This window comes from Bufo gargarizans, chromosome 7, assembly GCF_014858855.1.
Source record: "Bufo gargarizans isolate SCDJY-AF-19 chromosome 7, ASM1485885v1, whole genome shotgun sequence".
Taxonomy (NCBI): Eukaryota; Metazoa; Chordata; class Amphibia; order Anura; family Bufonidae; genus Bufo; species Bufo gargarizans.
The window spans coordinates 124077494-124093762 of record NC_058086.1 but is presented as its reverse complement, the minus strand read 5'-3'; the positions used below and the strand labels follow the sequence as shown (position 1 = coordinate 124093762).

The window sequence follows — 16269 nt, the reverse complement described above, 5'->3', positions numbered from 1 at the left end:
AGCAGCAGAAGCAGCATACAACATGCAAGGCAGTAGGTTGGCTATACATTACAGACCAAAAGTTTGGACACACCTTCTCATTCAAAGAGTTTTCTTTATTTTCATGACCATAAAAATTGTAGAGTCACACTGATGGCATTAAAACTATGAATTAACACATGTGGAATTATATACTTATCAAAAAAGTATGAAACAACTGAAAATATGTCATATTCTAGGTTCTTCAAAGTAGCCACCTTTTGCTTTGATTACTGCTTTGCACACTCTTGGCATTCTCTTGCAACAGTCTCCTGCTCCTGGATGCCGCTGCTCCTCACCACCAGTGCTCTTTCACTTTTTCCTGGTCCTCGGCTGTCGGCTGTGAAGGCTGCGTACAGTGTGAGGCCACGCTTTGTGCAGCCACTGCACATGCACAGCCAACAGCCGAGGACCAGGAAGCGGTGAGTACAGAGCTTTCACCGCTTTCTGGTCCTCCGCTACTAACCAGCGCTTCCATAATGGTAGCGCTGATTAGTATTCACCCCATAAGATGCAGGGGGAAAATGTGTCTTATGGGATAAAAAATAATTTGTGGGGAGTGGCCAGCGGGGCTCAAGAGGCAGATGTCTTGGGCCCCAGATGAGCAACTGGGCCTGGGGCAACTACCCCTTTTGCCCCGCGTTAAAGACGGTCCTGGTCTGAACAGCCACAGCTTATTTTAATACTGCACATCTTGCACAAGGCTGTGGTTTTGTGTGCCTGCCTTGTGGAGAAAAAAACACCATGCAGGAGTTTCTCATACAGAGCTACAGACAACCAAGCTGGGCTTAGCCGTGGGCATAACCCACCCACAGTTTCAGCAGCATCTCCAGATCGTGAAGCAGAGGTGTCCCTGGTTGCTCCTTATAGTTGCTGCCACCACCCTTCTCCACTGATATTGCCTCTTTATCAGCACCCCAATCCGTCTCCTAGTCCTGTCCAGCACACAATCTTCATTGGAGTCCTCTCTCTCCCTAATGCTTTTATCAGACTATGAGATATCATGGTGGGCTCCTTGCACTGGCGGATCCAGGAGGGTGGCAACGGGTCAATTCCCCGCCTCCCCGAGCTGGTGTTGTGGCCCTGCTCAGAAGTGGGGGGTGGCAGGACACAGGGAGATGAGCGCTTGGACGCACTCATCTCCATAGTCACCTGTATCACCGTCCTCAGGACAGCGATACAGATGGCTGTGCTGTGGCAGGGGAGGGAGAGGCGTGTCCCTTTCCTTTCCTCTGATACGCTGTAGACACTAGGCCAGCAGCCTATCAGAGGCCGTACAGTGCGGGACACAGGCCGGAGGAGGCCTGCTTCGCCATGCTGACATGGAGGTAAGTATAAGCGTATATATATATATATATATATATATATATATATATAAAAACAATACTTTTACTGGCAAATTGGGTAGGCTGTTATTACTGGCACATTGGGGGGCTATTACTGGCACATTAGGGGGGCTGTTATTACTGGCACGTGATGGGGGGCTCTTTATACTGGCACATGATGGGGTGGCTGTTATTACTGGCACATGATGGGGGGCTGTTTTTACTGGCACATAATGGGAGGAGTGCTTTTATTACTGGCACATGATGGGGGAGTGCTTTTATTACTGGCACGTGATGGGGTGGCTCTTATTACTGGCACATGATGGGGGGGTGCTTTTATTACTGGCACATGATAGGGGGCTCTTATTACTGGCACATGAATGGGGAGTTGCTCTTGTTACTGGCACATGATTGGGGAGTACTTTTATTTCTGGCACATGATGGGGGTGCTTTTATTACTGGAACATGATGGGGGGAGTGCTTTTTTTACTGGTGCATGATTGAGGGCTCTTATTACTGGCACATTAATTGGGGCCACTTATTACTGGCACATTATTGGGAGCACTATAGGGGCATCTACTGGGGCCACAAAGAAGGGGTATTTTATATGGGGGACTCTGTACAGTAGAATTTTATACTGGGACACATTATGGAGACACTGAGACATCTACTGGGACATGAGGGATTTTATACTGGCACATTATGGGGGGCACTAGGAGGAAGGGAGGAGAGGAGAACTATGGGGACATTTACTGGAGGCACTCTATACGGGTATTTTATACTGGCACATTATGGGGGCACTATGGGGACATTAGCTCAATTGGGGGCTTTACAAGGTGGCATTTTTTTGCACTGTCACATTATAAGGAGAATTATTTCTACTGGGGGGGGGGGCATTATGGGGGGCTTTATTACTCCCCCATGGTATGAACCGCCTAGTAGCAGCACCAGACTCTCCCTGCTCTGCTATCCATCTGCACCTTCTCCTTATTAGGAAATCTTTCTCATTAGGATAAAACATATCAGCTCCACCGAGCCCCCAGCCAGTGTTGAAGTGGCGTCCGAGATCCCCAAGGGCCAAGCCAAGTAACTGTAAGTTTTCATGTGAAATGTTTGTTATACACATATAGCATACACTGTGCCACACAATATACACTATACCTCTACACCGTGTAGTCTGTTCCATAAGCACCATTGTTTTGTGGCGGCAGACAGAAAATAATCTGGAAGTGCCCCTCCCGAGACCACACTCTGGATTTGCCTCTGGCTCCTTGTCCCTCTCCCCTGCGATGTGTTTTCCCCAATTGCCATTGTTGCCTCCCCCACCAGCAATGCCATGGGTGCCATTATTACCACCACCATCAACATAGTTATGCATGGGGTCCCCAGTCTCCTCCTGAACCTCCTTCTCAGGACAGCCCAAACAGTGACTCCTCTAACACAAGTCATTATCAGAGAGGCTCTCTTGACTGTCTGCCCACATGGTTGTTTTCCTGCCACTTCTTAGGGAAAATAAAAACACCACACTAGGAAGGGGCAGTGCAGACTGAGAGGACTCCATGGAAAACCTTCTCTGGGGCAACAAGGAGAAGGAACAGAAGAAATGCTGTGACCCCTGGCTTCATGGCACGGTGTCAGACTCCTAAACCACCACCACATAATCCTGCTGAGGCTGAGAGTAGGCGTGAGCCATCTAATCCACAATATCATCTTTCTCCTCAATGATAATTTTGCACCTTACCGAAGCCAGAGACAACTGTGGCCTATCACTACTTGTGGAAGGAAAGCTGGTGGTGCTACTAACATTCTGGCTCTGGGTATTTTTTTTTAACTCTTCTGGAGCCCTTATATTCGTAAGCCTAAATATATACAGTACAGACCAAAATTTTGGACACACCTTCTCATTCAAAGAGTTTTCTTCATTTTCATGACTATGAAAATTGTAGCTTCACACTGAAGGCATCAAAACTATGAATTAACACATGTGAAACTATATACATAAAAAAGTGTGAAACAACTGAAAATATGTAATATTCTAGGTTCTTCAAAGTAGCCACCTTTTGCTTTGATTACTGCTTTGCACACTCTTGGCATTCTCTTGATGATATTCAAGAGGTAGTCACCTGAAATGGTCTTCCAACAGTCTTGAAGGAGTTCCCAGAGATGCTTAGCACTTGTTGGCCCTTTTGCCTTCACTCTGCGGTCCAGCTCACCCCAAACCATCTTGATTGGGTTCAGGTCCAGTGACTGTGGAGGCCAGGTCATCTGGTGCAGCACCCCATCACTCTCCTTCATGGTCAAATAGCCCTTACACAGCCTGGATGTGTGTTTGGGGTCATTGTCCTGTTGAAAATTATGGTCCAACTAAACGCAAACTGGATGGAATAGCATTCCGCTGCAAGATGCAGATGCTGGTTCAGTATGCCTTCAATTTTGAATAAGTGAAGCTCATCAAGAGAATGCCAAGAGTGTGCAAAGCAGTAATCAAAGCAAAAGGTGGCTACTTTGAAGAACCTAAAATATGACATATTTTCAGTTGTTTCACACTTTTTTGTTATGTATACAATTCTACATGTGTTAATTCATAGTTTTGATGCCTTCAGTGTAAATCTACAATTTTCATAGTCATGCAAATAAAGAAAACTCTTTGCATGAGAAGGTGTGTCTGAACTTTTGGTCTGTACTGTGTATATATAAATATATATATATATATATAGCCCTAGTATTTGATATATACTTGTAAAGCATATGGATTACATTATACAGTGGCGTAACTACCGGGGAAGCAGCTGCTTCGGGGCCCGGCGCCCCGGCAGCGTGTGTGACAGTTTATTTTCAAGTTAGTTAAATATCGTGTTCAGGGCCCCTTCATAGCAGCAGCCGCGGCTGTCCAGGCCTCCTTGCTAATGTGATCTAATATTACTGTCTCCTAAAGTCTCCTGGGGAAGCCATAACAAATATCCAAATGGGGTGGAATTGGAAAAAAACGCAATTCCTCCCCCATTTTACAGGTTTTGTTCCCACTGCATTTTGTTTATGGTAAAACTGAACCTTTGCTCTTCATTCTCTGGGTCAGTACAATGACAAAGATACACCATATGTATAAGTTCTTTATGTCTAAAAAGTGTAGAAATAAATTTATACTTTGATAAAAAATTACATCATATTCTGACCCCCAGAACTTTTTTTTATACTTATGTCTACTGAGCTGTTTAGGAGCTCATTTTCTGAGAAACAATCTGTAGTTTGTATTGATACCATTTTGAAGTGTGAGTGACTTTTTGATCACATTTTATGATCAAAAAAGGTTTCAAGACAGCATTGTATGTGGCAGACAATAGATGTCTAATCCCCCCATCTCTATTCAAGCTTGGCTTCTCCATTTTTACGTAGATGGCCTCCTTCACGCCTCGTTTGTACCAATCGGCCTCCTTATCCAAAACACGTACTTGACTGTCTTCAAAGGTGTGACCTGTTCCTCTACGTAAAAATGGAGAAGCCAAGCTTGAATAGAGGTGGGGGTTTAGACATCTATTGTCTGCCACATACAATGCTGTCTTGACACCTTTTTCTGGGAAGTCTTTATCACCTACTGACTCCAATAAGGATAATGGAATCAACACCTTTGACCCAATGCTGGGTATAATTACCAGATGTGGATTCAGTTACATATTTATTCTCAGAATTTTTGTACAATCACTCAGAATTGAGAAAGCTCGTTGGACGAATGAGTGAAACGTTTTCAAGAAATCTACAGTACGTCCAGTTGCCTTGATTTATTCTTTACAGATATATACCATGACCTGGATAAATGAAAACCTTCACAGACATTTTCCCCTATTGGTAGCCTCAAACTATTCTACCAGTGCCTTTTCATAAGATTGTCATGGATTTCCCTTATTTGAATATTTTTCCCAGAAACTCAGAGATATGCAAGTTAAATTTCCTTCTAAAAAGAAAATAACACTAAGCTTATCTGATGCCAGCAGATGCAAGATACATTATGCTAATTTGTATATGTGTTTCCCAGAAACGCAGATCAGTATTGGCTGTACTCATTCTCTCTCTCTCTATCTCTCTATCACTCTCTCTCTCTCTCTCGAAATATGAGTCCTGTGAGACCTTAGAGTGTTTTATACCAAATATAAGGGTAATTAGAGCACAATTGATTGAGGTAGAATGGAACATTTGCCTATCTCTAATTCCAGACAAAAATTCCAACAAAACAGTACTACAGTGACCATAGTAGGTGTTTGCTCTTTATTGCTGTCAGCCACCACCAGCTTTGATAAATGTTATGTAAAATATAAGAATGTTTTCATTATCTGTACTGTGTAACATAATTAGTAGTCTTGCATGTTGCAGATGTGCATCAGGCCGCTGAGGATCCTATGCAGATCATGGGAGTGGAAGTAGCCCTTATGAGATGATGTGTCAGTATTCTCTTTTAGGATGTTGCTTTCTGGGGATAGGTGTATTGAAAAGCTGATATAAGGAATCAGGCCAGAATTAAAAGTATAAAAGTCTCTATTTACTCAGTGCAAAAGATAATGCGTAGTATATCCAGCAATAGCTTGAAAAAAGTGCAATTTCTATCCCCAGATGATGAAGTATGGTGGCTGGCAAAGTGGCAGATAATGACACCTCAGGTATGCCATCTTGCTGGTGTCTCTCCATTGAAATGGCTAACTGCAGGAAGCAGGCTGTTATGGTTTATGGTGTCTACTGTGGAATTTAAGCTTTGAGTGGGTCTGGACTGTGTGTAAGCTAGTTGAATGGTGTCTGAACTTTATCCCTTCACCTGCAGCAAGGGAAAGCTGTGGTTTGCTGCTCACTCTCTTGACTGTAAATGCTTTTCGGGAAAGCCACATCTCAGATATTCTTGCACACTCTCTCTGGAGTAGTGATTTCACAGAAGAGTGAAGTATAGTGCTGGCCCTAAGATCCTTGAGGTAGGAGTTCTAGACTGTTCTTCCACACTCAACCTTATGTAGACTAGCACTTCCCTTCCTGGCAAGAAGAAGGACCAGCCCACTCCTACCAAGAGGTGAAGAATGGGATGGTTAGTCCCATTCCTAATGCCAACGACTGCTGGCCATATCACATCTTCTGGTGGACGACAGGAGATACAACAACATAGTAAAATATAACATATTAAACAATTGAAGATACCCCCAGGTCTTGGAGCCCTTACTTTAGTATATGGACATAATAAGACACCTTAGTACAGAGCCATTAAGCCTCCTTGCATTGCATACTGTATGTAAGGACAGTAGAGCACTCATTTAGATATATACTCTATAGTGCTATTAATGACAAAATATCTGTAATACAGTCACTTTGACTTTAGACTTTCGTTTAAGAAACAAACAAACAAAAAAAAAACCTTTTGGTCTTTGTTAAAAATGTTGAGCAAAAAAAAAAACATCCTTATATACAGTCTGAAATGAAAACACAATAGGCAGCACAGATAAATGTGTGATTGCACATTATTGTTAGAAGGTGTTCTTTAGAATGTATTTCTATGTATGCTTTACCATATGATTATTAAGTATATTATAAAGTGTATTATATATATTATATTATTATATAGTATATTATGGTAAAGCTCATTATTGCACATTTGTATCCCACACACTAACATTGGCTTTTCTTTTATAGTCATTTGTGAAAGACTATATGATCTCCATCACAAGACTGCTGCTGGGACTGGACACCACGCCAGGGTCTGGCTTTCTTTGTTCTGTGAGTTTCAATTTATATGGCTAAAAGGCAATTACAGGATTATCTTTAGTAGACTAGGAAGAAAGAAACATGTTCACTCAGACTACTGTATCCCATGGATATACAGAACTTGTTGTGACAATGTTTTTTATTAATAAGTGGAGTTTCTGGGAAGAAGTAAGAGATAAGTCTAATAAATAATATGTAACTCCGGTGCCTCGGCAAAGCAGATAACTGTCATGCTTTAATTAACTCCCCTGAAAAAGCGTAGAATAATTGCCATCTGTCCTTATTTTAAATGTCTAATGATTTCTTTCTCATTTATATTTATTTCCGTTTACACAATTGCAAGTCCATAAATGTACCTAAAGCCACACTATGCTATTTTGGGGACGTGCAGTATACAGTTGTGCTGGCTATGGTCTCCCTTTTTAGTAACACAGTGGTATTTGCATTATTTCTTTATTCATTCTTTCTTCATTTATTCATTCATTCATTCATTCATTTATTCATACTGTCTCCTATACCCTAAATTGATTTGATGAACTTGTTTCTTTATTTCTGCTATACTATATAACAGTAAAAGGGATATAGGGAAGATTTTTAGACCCGGACTTTAAAGAAGACAGGAGCTCCCATAAGATTTGTCATAAACTCATATAGTTGTCTTGCCTGATCATCTTAAAGGTGTTACCTTTCAATTAATGGTACATTGTTTGAATAGGACATCAATATTGGATCAGTGAGATTCTGACCTCAGAACCCTGGTTGATCATCTCCTTGAAGGGGCTTCACATTTGTTTCTTTGCTCACCAAGCCCTGCCCCATACTTTTGCAGCTCTTTCATATTTACTTGAATGGGATGAAGCATTAGAAACTGTAATACCAGGCACTGTCACCCCTAAATAAGGAGCTGAGTCTGGTAAATAATGGAACAGACTCTGCAAACAGCTGATGTTGGGGATGCTGCGAGTTGGACCCTCAACAATCTAAAGCTTATATCACAGTGGCAGATAATCTTGCGGGTCATTTCTAGCAAGCATTCGTGTGAAGGCTCGTTAGCGATGATCTGGCAGTGTAAAACTGCCACCGATTACTTGATGAACGAGCAAACGCTCATTCATTGGGAAATTGGAATCTTTCAACAGGTTTAAAAATCCTTGTTTGCCAGCAGCATATTGATAGTGATTAGACACTATAACCTGTCGCTGGCCAACAATGATTCAGTATGGAAGCGATCAATGGCATTAGTGATCGCTCATCCCCATACTAAGGAAGAGATCGCTGCATGTAATGCAGGTGATTTCTGGGAAGGAATGATTCCCTTCTGACAATCACCTGTGTGATCTACCAGTGTAATATAAGCCTAAGATTTATTGATAGGCCATCAATTTTAAAGAACAAGATAATCCATTTGGTTGAATGAATGAGCAGTGTGACTTGGGCAGGACTAATTGGAATCGCCAAGATAAGTACCTAGATACGTGGCTTGAGGTGGCCAGCTTTGAAAAAATAAATAAATAAAAAATGTCATGCAACACCAGAAAGTATCACAAAAGTTTTTTTTTTTTCTCAAAGAAGGTCATCTCAGGATATCTTGAGTCAACAGTAAAGATAAGGAGATATATATATATATATATATATATATATATATATATATATATAGACAAGGAAAATCCGCAGCACTCCTTCAAGTAAAAAAGTGTGTATTTTATTCACACATATCAGCAAGGACTTTACTTGAAGGAGTGCTGCGGATTTTCCTTGTCTGCTGATTCTGTCCTGTATCGAAGGACCGCTGCGGGCACCCATACAACTGTATCTGCATTTGGAGGAGTGCTGCCTGACCTTTTTCCATATATATATATATATATATATATATATATATATATAGAAAAAGAATATATATACTGTTAGTGATGGATGAACATCTGCCGGGACGGTTCGCAAACACACTCAAATGTTCGCGAACCGCAAGTTCGCGGCGGGTCCCATTCATTTTAATGGCAGGCGAACCCCTAAAAACCTTCAGCTCATATTTGCAGCCAAGAAATAATTATTAGAAGTGCACAAATAGTCCCAACAACATGGACAGTGACATACCAGATGTATTATTCAAATTTGCAATCTCCATTTATTATTATTTTTTCAATGCAAAATATTGGCAATATAATTTTCGGGTACGCGCATGAGCAAATGCACTATACAGTACTCAGATGCACTATAAAGAAAGTATATTGGTATATAACACCCCTGCTTCAATCAGTTTTTTGGGGGGCGACTGGTATATCACACCAGTTATAATTATTTTTTCCAATATCGTTTGTCACTGTGTGTAGCAGAGGGAACGCAGAAAAACCGCAAACAAATGCTGCAGTACCCAAATACACTATAAAGAATGTATATCATTAGTATATAACACCCCGCTTCTATCAGTTTTTTTTGGGGGGCGATTGGTATATCACACCAGTTTTAATATTTTTTTCTAATTGCGTTTATCACTCTGTGTAGCTGCGGTATCGCAGCAGAACCGCTCACCACTGCTGCACCATACAAATCCACTATAATATGCTTTGTATGTTAGAAAGTGTATTATAAGTGTATTACACCCCTATGTACTGCACACCTATCCATAGCACACCTATACCAGACTTTTGTGGCCCTATTAGCTAGCATTTGGTGTCTCTAACAGTCTGTCCCTGCTCCACACAGTAACCTCTCCCTACACTGGCAAAAGACTGCATGTAAAATGGCGGCCAAATCAGGTCTATTTATAAGGTAGGGGGTATGTCCATGTGCTGAAATGTCTCAATTGGCTGTCCTGTACCACCTGATGGATTTGTCAAGTTCTTCACAATGTAAAAGAATATGGCGGGCTCGATGTTCGGCGAATCGCGAACGAGCACAAAGTTATACTGTTAGAAGTGGAATGATTAAGCAGTGGTATAAATGGTAAAGGAATGTTATAGCATAGAGTCATGCTTCAGAATCATGTTTTTTTTTTTTTTCCTGGGGATCTGAGTTGTTACTAAACGAGTTATGTCAGGAGAGGTTACAGGTCCTCTTTAAATAAATAAAACAAAATAAAACATATAATATGCTAACTTTTCAGATGAGAATTACAGAGGATGATTTATGGATCAGGACATATGGAAGACTTTACCAGAAACTTTGCTCATCATCCGGAGACATTCCAATTGGAATCTACAGAACAGAGAGCCAAAAACTTACCACATCTGAGGTTTGTATGAAAAGCTCCTCATCTACAGATACGGCAAATGCACTGCTGAGTTACACTTTCGATTCATTATATTGTAGTCATTTAAAACTTGTCACTCTTCTCTTAGCAGAATATGATACAGTAAATGCACAATATTAAAATATGGCTGCTATTTGAAATATTGTGGAAACATTCATTCAAATGATCAGGGCACCCAAATGCTGCCCCACAGCCCCTGTACATCATTTAATGTGTACCATAATATGAGCAAGCTGGTGGACATGATCATAAGATTGCAGAAAGATCATTGTATTTGCATTTCCACTCACATGCCCATCTGGTAGAAAGAAAAGAGGGATTAGTATGTTTTGTACAGTTTAAAATCCCATATACTGGTAGCTCTTGTTATCTGGAGAAGAGTATGGAAGATTAGTGGTGACTCACAATATCATTGGCAGCCAACAAGATACTTTGGGCCCCTTTCTCAGACTCCTGGAACTGAGCCCCTGATTGCATTGCCATACTTTGTGTCAAATGTATTAAGCATTGCATGTTTGTTAAATTTAGTGAAGGTTTTTTATTTTTCTAAATGAGGACTTATGATGAGTGAACCAGTTTGTAATAAAATTTCCCAAATTTGCGGCCTACAGACAAACCAGAGGCTTTTCAGGTTTGTTTAGGACAAATCCAGTAAAACGCTGTGCAGCTCCATTTTTCTGAATTTGTTGGCAGGAAAAAACACTAGGGAGTAAGAAGAAGAATGCTCACATAACCATGAGAGGAAGTGGGAGAATGGAGGGCCTGCCCTGATTGGCTCACAGACTGACAGACAGCCTGTATGAGCCTATCAGTGCTGCAGCAGGCAGGGAAGTGTTGGGCTGTGAATGAGGTTGGATGGGTCTATGCAGTATGTGACAGAAAACAATCTTAGGGACAGTGTACAGTGACAATCAAGCTTCTATTCTACTGCCAGGACATTAAAGGGAAAATCCAGAAAGAAGAATAATTGTGTACAATAGAGCAAGGCAGGGAAAGCTGTCAGCCAGGGAGTGAGAAGTGAGGAGCTGAGGCTGGGGGTGCCTGACAGTACGTTCTAGCTGCATTTACTGCCTTATAACACAGTGGCAGCTGTTACGGTACCTGCAAGGACATTTATTTTTTATGCCATTTTATCAGAAATACTGTATTTTTTTTCTGAGGGGGGAATAAGCTCAAAACTGTACTACACGTGTTTTACCATCCAGAGGATAGTTAGGATTTGAAATTTCAGTGAAAATGTGGACTACTAGTCCAGGGCAACTCCAGACTTTTTTTTTTATTATTACTTTTTTTTTTGGGGTTAGGGATAACATATATGTATGTCTTACAATACAAAGGATAGCGGTTTACATCTCTGAGTGATTACTTGAAATACTTGTAAAAAATTTGTGTCTGTACATCTCGAGGCAGTTCAAGTGTTGGTCTGTGTAGGTGAGGGAGAGGGTTGGAATCGCATAGTATGTAGGTTGACAGATTGAATTGAATATTATACACCTGTGAGATTTAGAAACCATTCTTAACGTTTGAATACTGTATGTAAGTATAATGCTGCTAAATAACTGAACATGGCAGACAGGACTTCAGTAGCGTCCTGGCTGCCATGGTAACGGATCAGAGCATCAGCATTACTCTGCTGGGACTCCAATCGGAACTGCTGCTGCCACCAATGATGGGGGGGAGGGGGAGGGCGCACTTCCCACTAATGATTTTAATACCAGGGAGGGGGGGGGGAGCACTGCCCGCCAATGATTTTAATACCTGGGATACCAGTGGATACAGTACAGACCGGGGTCAGTAATATTGTGCATGCAACTTATAGCAAGTTTGGTGTCCAGAGACTCAGTTAAGGCCTGTAGTTAGATAGTTAGGGCTTTTATCTTGTGTCAGGCCGAAAGTGTTGCTATCATTCATCCCTGTGCTCCATAACTTAAACGGACACTGCACAACTGATAAACTTCCCAGGGACTCCAGCCAGTTTAATGTGTTTGCCCAGGAGTGATTCTTAGGCACGTGCTACACTATCAATTAAGGAAAAGGGGGAAATTCTGTGTAGAGTTAAAGTAATGTAAGCTCTTTTGTTGCACCATAGGCTATTCTGTAGCATACGCTCACACAATTGTTTGCTCCTTCTTTAGGGTAATAATCAGTATGACGAGGCAGTTATAGTTGTGCTCGCCGGTAGGTAAATTATTGCGGATTTTCCTTCGGCAGCCACCAGGGGACGTAGTGCTTGGTTGCTCTGGCCGTACACATCGGGATGCTTGGGTGCTCTACCGATCACCTGAGTATATTGGAAGTCAATGGGAGAACCTGAGCATTAAACCAGGCACCCCCTGCTCTGAAGAGGGGAGGATGCCTGGTTCAGAGGAAAAGATCAGAAGTTGATGGAAACCCCACCAAAATGGTTCGGCAACAGCATGGGGAGGATGTCTGGATGAAACTTGGACTCCCAGGTCGCTGCTGGGAACAATGTTGTCTGAGTAGTACGCCACTTTTACAGACTGACAATAATACACACAAAACCAAAGTTAAAATTGATTTTAGAGGAAAAATTGTTAGGAAACATTCTTTATTGTATATTTACTTGTATATAAAGTGCAAGTGCTGCCAAAATTTACCAGGAAGAGGCACTCCAATACAACCTGTATATCACATAAAGGAGAACCTCATTCACATTGTGGTACAATTGTTCATGTTGTGGGACTCCTACACTCAGAAAGGCTATGCAATAAGTGAAAGGGTTGCCAAAAATTACAAGGAACCGGCACTCCAATACACCCTTTGTTAAACATAATGGATTGCATCATATGTAGTCTTAAAGAATTATGATTGATGGCCTGCTGATGACCCTCAAAAACATTTGGAACAAGGGCCTGATGTGACCATCTAAAACATTATGGGTGAGGGCCTGCTGCTGCTTTGGTGACTCTAGATAACCTGCGGCTGATTCCACGTCCCTGTGACGGCGAAGATCCATTCGTATGTCTGCCCTATACACTTTAGATATTATTTTCATCTCAAACCATGATGACCACGGGTAACGGTGAATCAGTGTTTGAGAGGTAGCCTGAGAAATGGCTACGTCTACCACATCCAAGCAAGGCCGCATGCACGCAAATTACCTATTGGTAATAATTAGGTGAAGACCTGCAGGTGAGCTGACCCTATAAAAGATTTTAGGTGTGGGCTTGCAGGTGAGCTGACCCTATAAAAGATTTTAGGTGTGGGCTTGCAGGTGAGCTGACCCTATAAAAGATTTTAGGTGTGGGCCTGCAGGTGAGCTGACCCTGTAAAACATTATATGCGAAGGCCTGCTGATGAGATGACCCTGCAAAACATTATACTGTATGTGAGGGCCTACTAGTGAGCTGACTCTGTAAAAGATTGTAGGTGAAGGACTGCTGGTGAGCTGACCCTGTAAAAAATTATATGCGAGGGTCTGCTGGGGAACTGACCCTGTAAAACATTGTAGGTGATGGCCTGCTGGTGAGCTGACCCTGTAAAACATTATATGCGAGGGGCTGCTGCTGAGCTGACCCTGTAAAACATTATATGCGAGGGGCTGCTGGTGAGCTGACCTTGTAAAATATTATATGCGAGGGCATACTAGTGAGCTGACTCTGTAAAAGATTGTAGGTGAAGGACTGCTGGTGAGCTGACCCTGTAAAAAATTATATGCAAGGGCCTGCTGGTGAGCTGACCCTGTAAAACATTGTAGGTGATGGCCTGCTGGTGAGCTGACCCTGTAAAACACTATATGCAAGGGGCTGCTGGTGAGCTGACCATGTAACACATTATATGCGAGGGGCTGCTGGTGAGCTGTCCCTGTAAAATATTATATGCGAGGGCCTGCTGGTGAGCTGACCCTTTAAAACATTGTAGATGAGGGCCTGCTGGTGAGCTGACCCTGTAAAAAATTATATGCGACAAATAAGCATGTTGATATGATGGAAGAGGAGAAAGAGGATGAGAAAAAAGAAAATTCAACCATATACCCTTGTTTGTGTTGGAAGGGGTGCATGGGAATACATTGTATTCAGTACATTATAAATAACACATTTAAAGTGCCTTTATGATCATCAGCTTTCCTCTGGTGGAGTCGAGAAGTTATGGTCAGTCAAGGCCTTGTTAATTTTTATAAGAGTCAATCTGTCAGCATTTTCAGTTGACAGGCGGATACGCTTATCTGTTATAAAGCCAAAAGCAGCACTAAATACTTGCTCAGACAAAATGCTGGCGGCAAGGCAGGCCAGCACCTCCAAGGCATAGAGCGCCAGTTCGTGCCCCGTGTCCAGCTTGGACACCCAGTAGTTGTAAGGCACTGAGGTATCATTAAGGACGCTGACACAGTCTGCTATGTACTCCTTCGCCATCTTCCAAAAATTTTCACTCCTTCTGAAACTAGGCAGCGCATCAGGGTGAGGGTGCTGGTGGGGTGTCATGAAACTGTCCCAGGTTTTGGAGAGTGTTGCCCTGCCTCTGTTTGAACTGCTGTGTGTTCCCCTTGTCTCCCCTCCTCGGTTGGCCAAGGAACTACTGACTCTGCAGCCAGCGTTGTCAGGTGGAAATTTTAGGAGCAATTTTTCAACAAGGATCTTCTGGTATTATACCATTTTGCTCGTCCTCTCCACCACAGGAATGAGAGATGAGAAGTTCTCTTTGTAGCGGGGGTCGAGAAGGGTGAACAATCAGTAAACCATGTTGTCTGAAATTCGTATAACACGTGGGTCGCAGTAAAGGCAGCCTAACATGAAATCACCCATGTGTGCCAGAGTACCAACAGGCCCATTGCTAATGACAATCCCCAGCAAAAATGCATACGGTGGAGGATGCCCGCAGCGAACCACAAGTACCACAATAGACATCCTACACAAGGTAGCAATTGTGTGGATGTGATAATCAATATAACAATATAACAAAATGATAGCAAAGCCAGGTGCACTCTGCGGTCTTACTAAACCCTCAAACTGATTTTAAAATTGAGAGATTAGTCAACATGTCCTACGGGGATTGTCATTAGCAACGGGCCACAAGTGCAGGATTTGCTTCCCTATATATATGCACGACTGCATGTGGGTTTGAGCACCTCCTGCTAATATCACACTATTCTTTTCAGTTTGTATATATAGAGATTCTTGGAGGTGTATAAACTCCAATTTAAATGTGCCTTTTTTCCATCTACAGGCCACATTTAGGTGCACCTGTGAGGCCTGGGCCGTATCAGCCAGTCTTGAGTGGGACTTGCAGACTCCTCCCTCCTCCCATTGCTAGCATGGTTACATGCTGGAGGTAACTGGTGAGTTGTTTGTGAGTCGGCCTCATGCTCCTGTAATTTGCCCTCTGGCTCCTGGTATTGCCCATACGGCTCAGGTAGGAGAGTGTTAGGACCCGGGCTACTTGAGAAACCTTGGCGTGGTGTCCGGGCTTAGACATGTCCCTACTGTACGGCCACACAGCGGGGCGTAGAGTAAAAGGTGCGCCGTTTGGTTTTTGGAAGGCAGATTTAGCTGAACAGTTTTTTTTGACACCATGTCCCATTTGAAGCTCCCCTGATGCACCCCTAGAGTAGAAACTCCATAAGAGTGACCCACCTAAGAAACTACACCCCTCAAGGTATTCAAAACTGTTTTTACAAACTTTGTTAACCCTTTAGGTGTTGAACAAGAGTTATTGGCAAATGGAGATGAAATTTGAGAATTTCAATTTTTTGCCCCGATTCTCTAGTTTGCAGAAACACCCAATATGTGGCTGTAAACTACTGTACGGGCACACAGTAGGGCGTAGAGGGAAAGGTGCGCCGTATGGTTTTGAAAGGCAGATTTTGCTGGACAGTTGTTTTTTTTTTTTTACACCATGTCCCATTTGAAGCCCCCCTGATGCACCCCTAGAGTAGAAACTACATAAAAGTGACCCCCATCTAAGAAACTACACCCCTCAATGCAT

General features: G+C 42.3%; 1 protein-coding gene across 1 annotated transcript in view; it reads left to right on the top strand.

The window, feature by feature from the left end:
* The window catches only part of KCNT2 (potassium sodium-activated channel subfamily T member 2), a 1405312-nt gene that overhangs the window by 1183655 nt on the left and 205388 nt on the right, over nt 1-16269 (top strand). Inside the window, exons 24-25 of the mRNA XM_044301880.1 lie at nt 7005-7088; nt 10180-10308. Of these exons, the coding sequence (XP_044157815.1) occupies nt 7005-7088; nt 10180-10308 (213 nt within the window). The remainder of the gene's footprint in view (nt 1-7004; nt 7089-10179; nt 10309-16269) is intronic.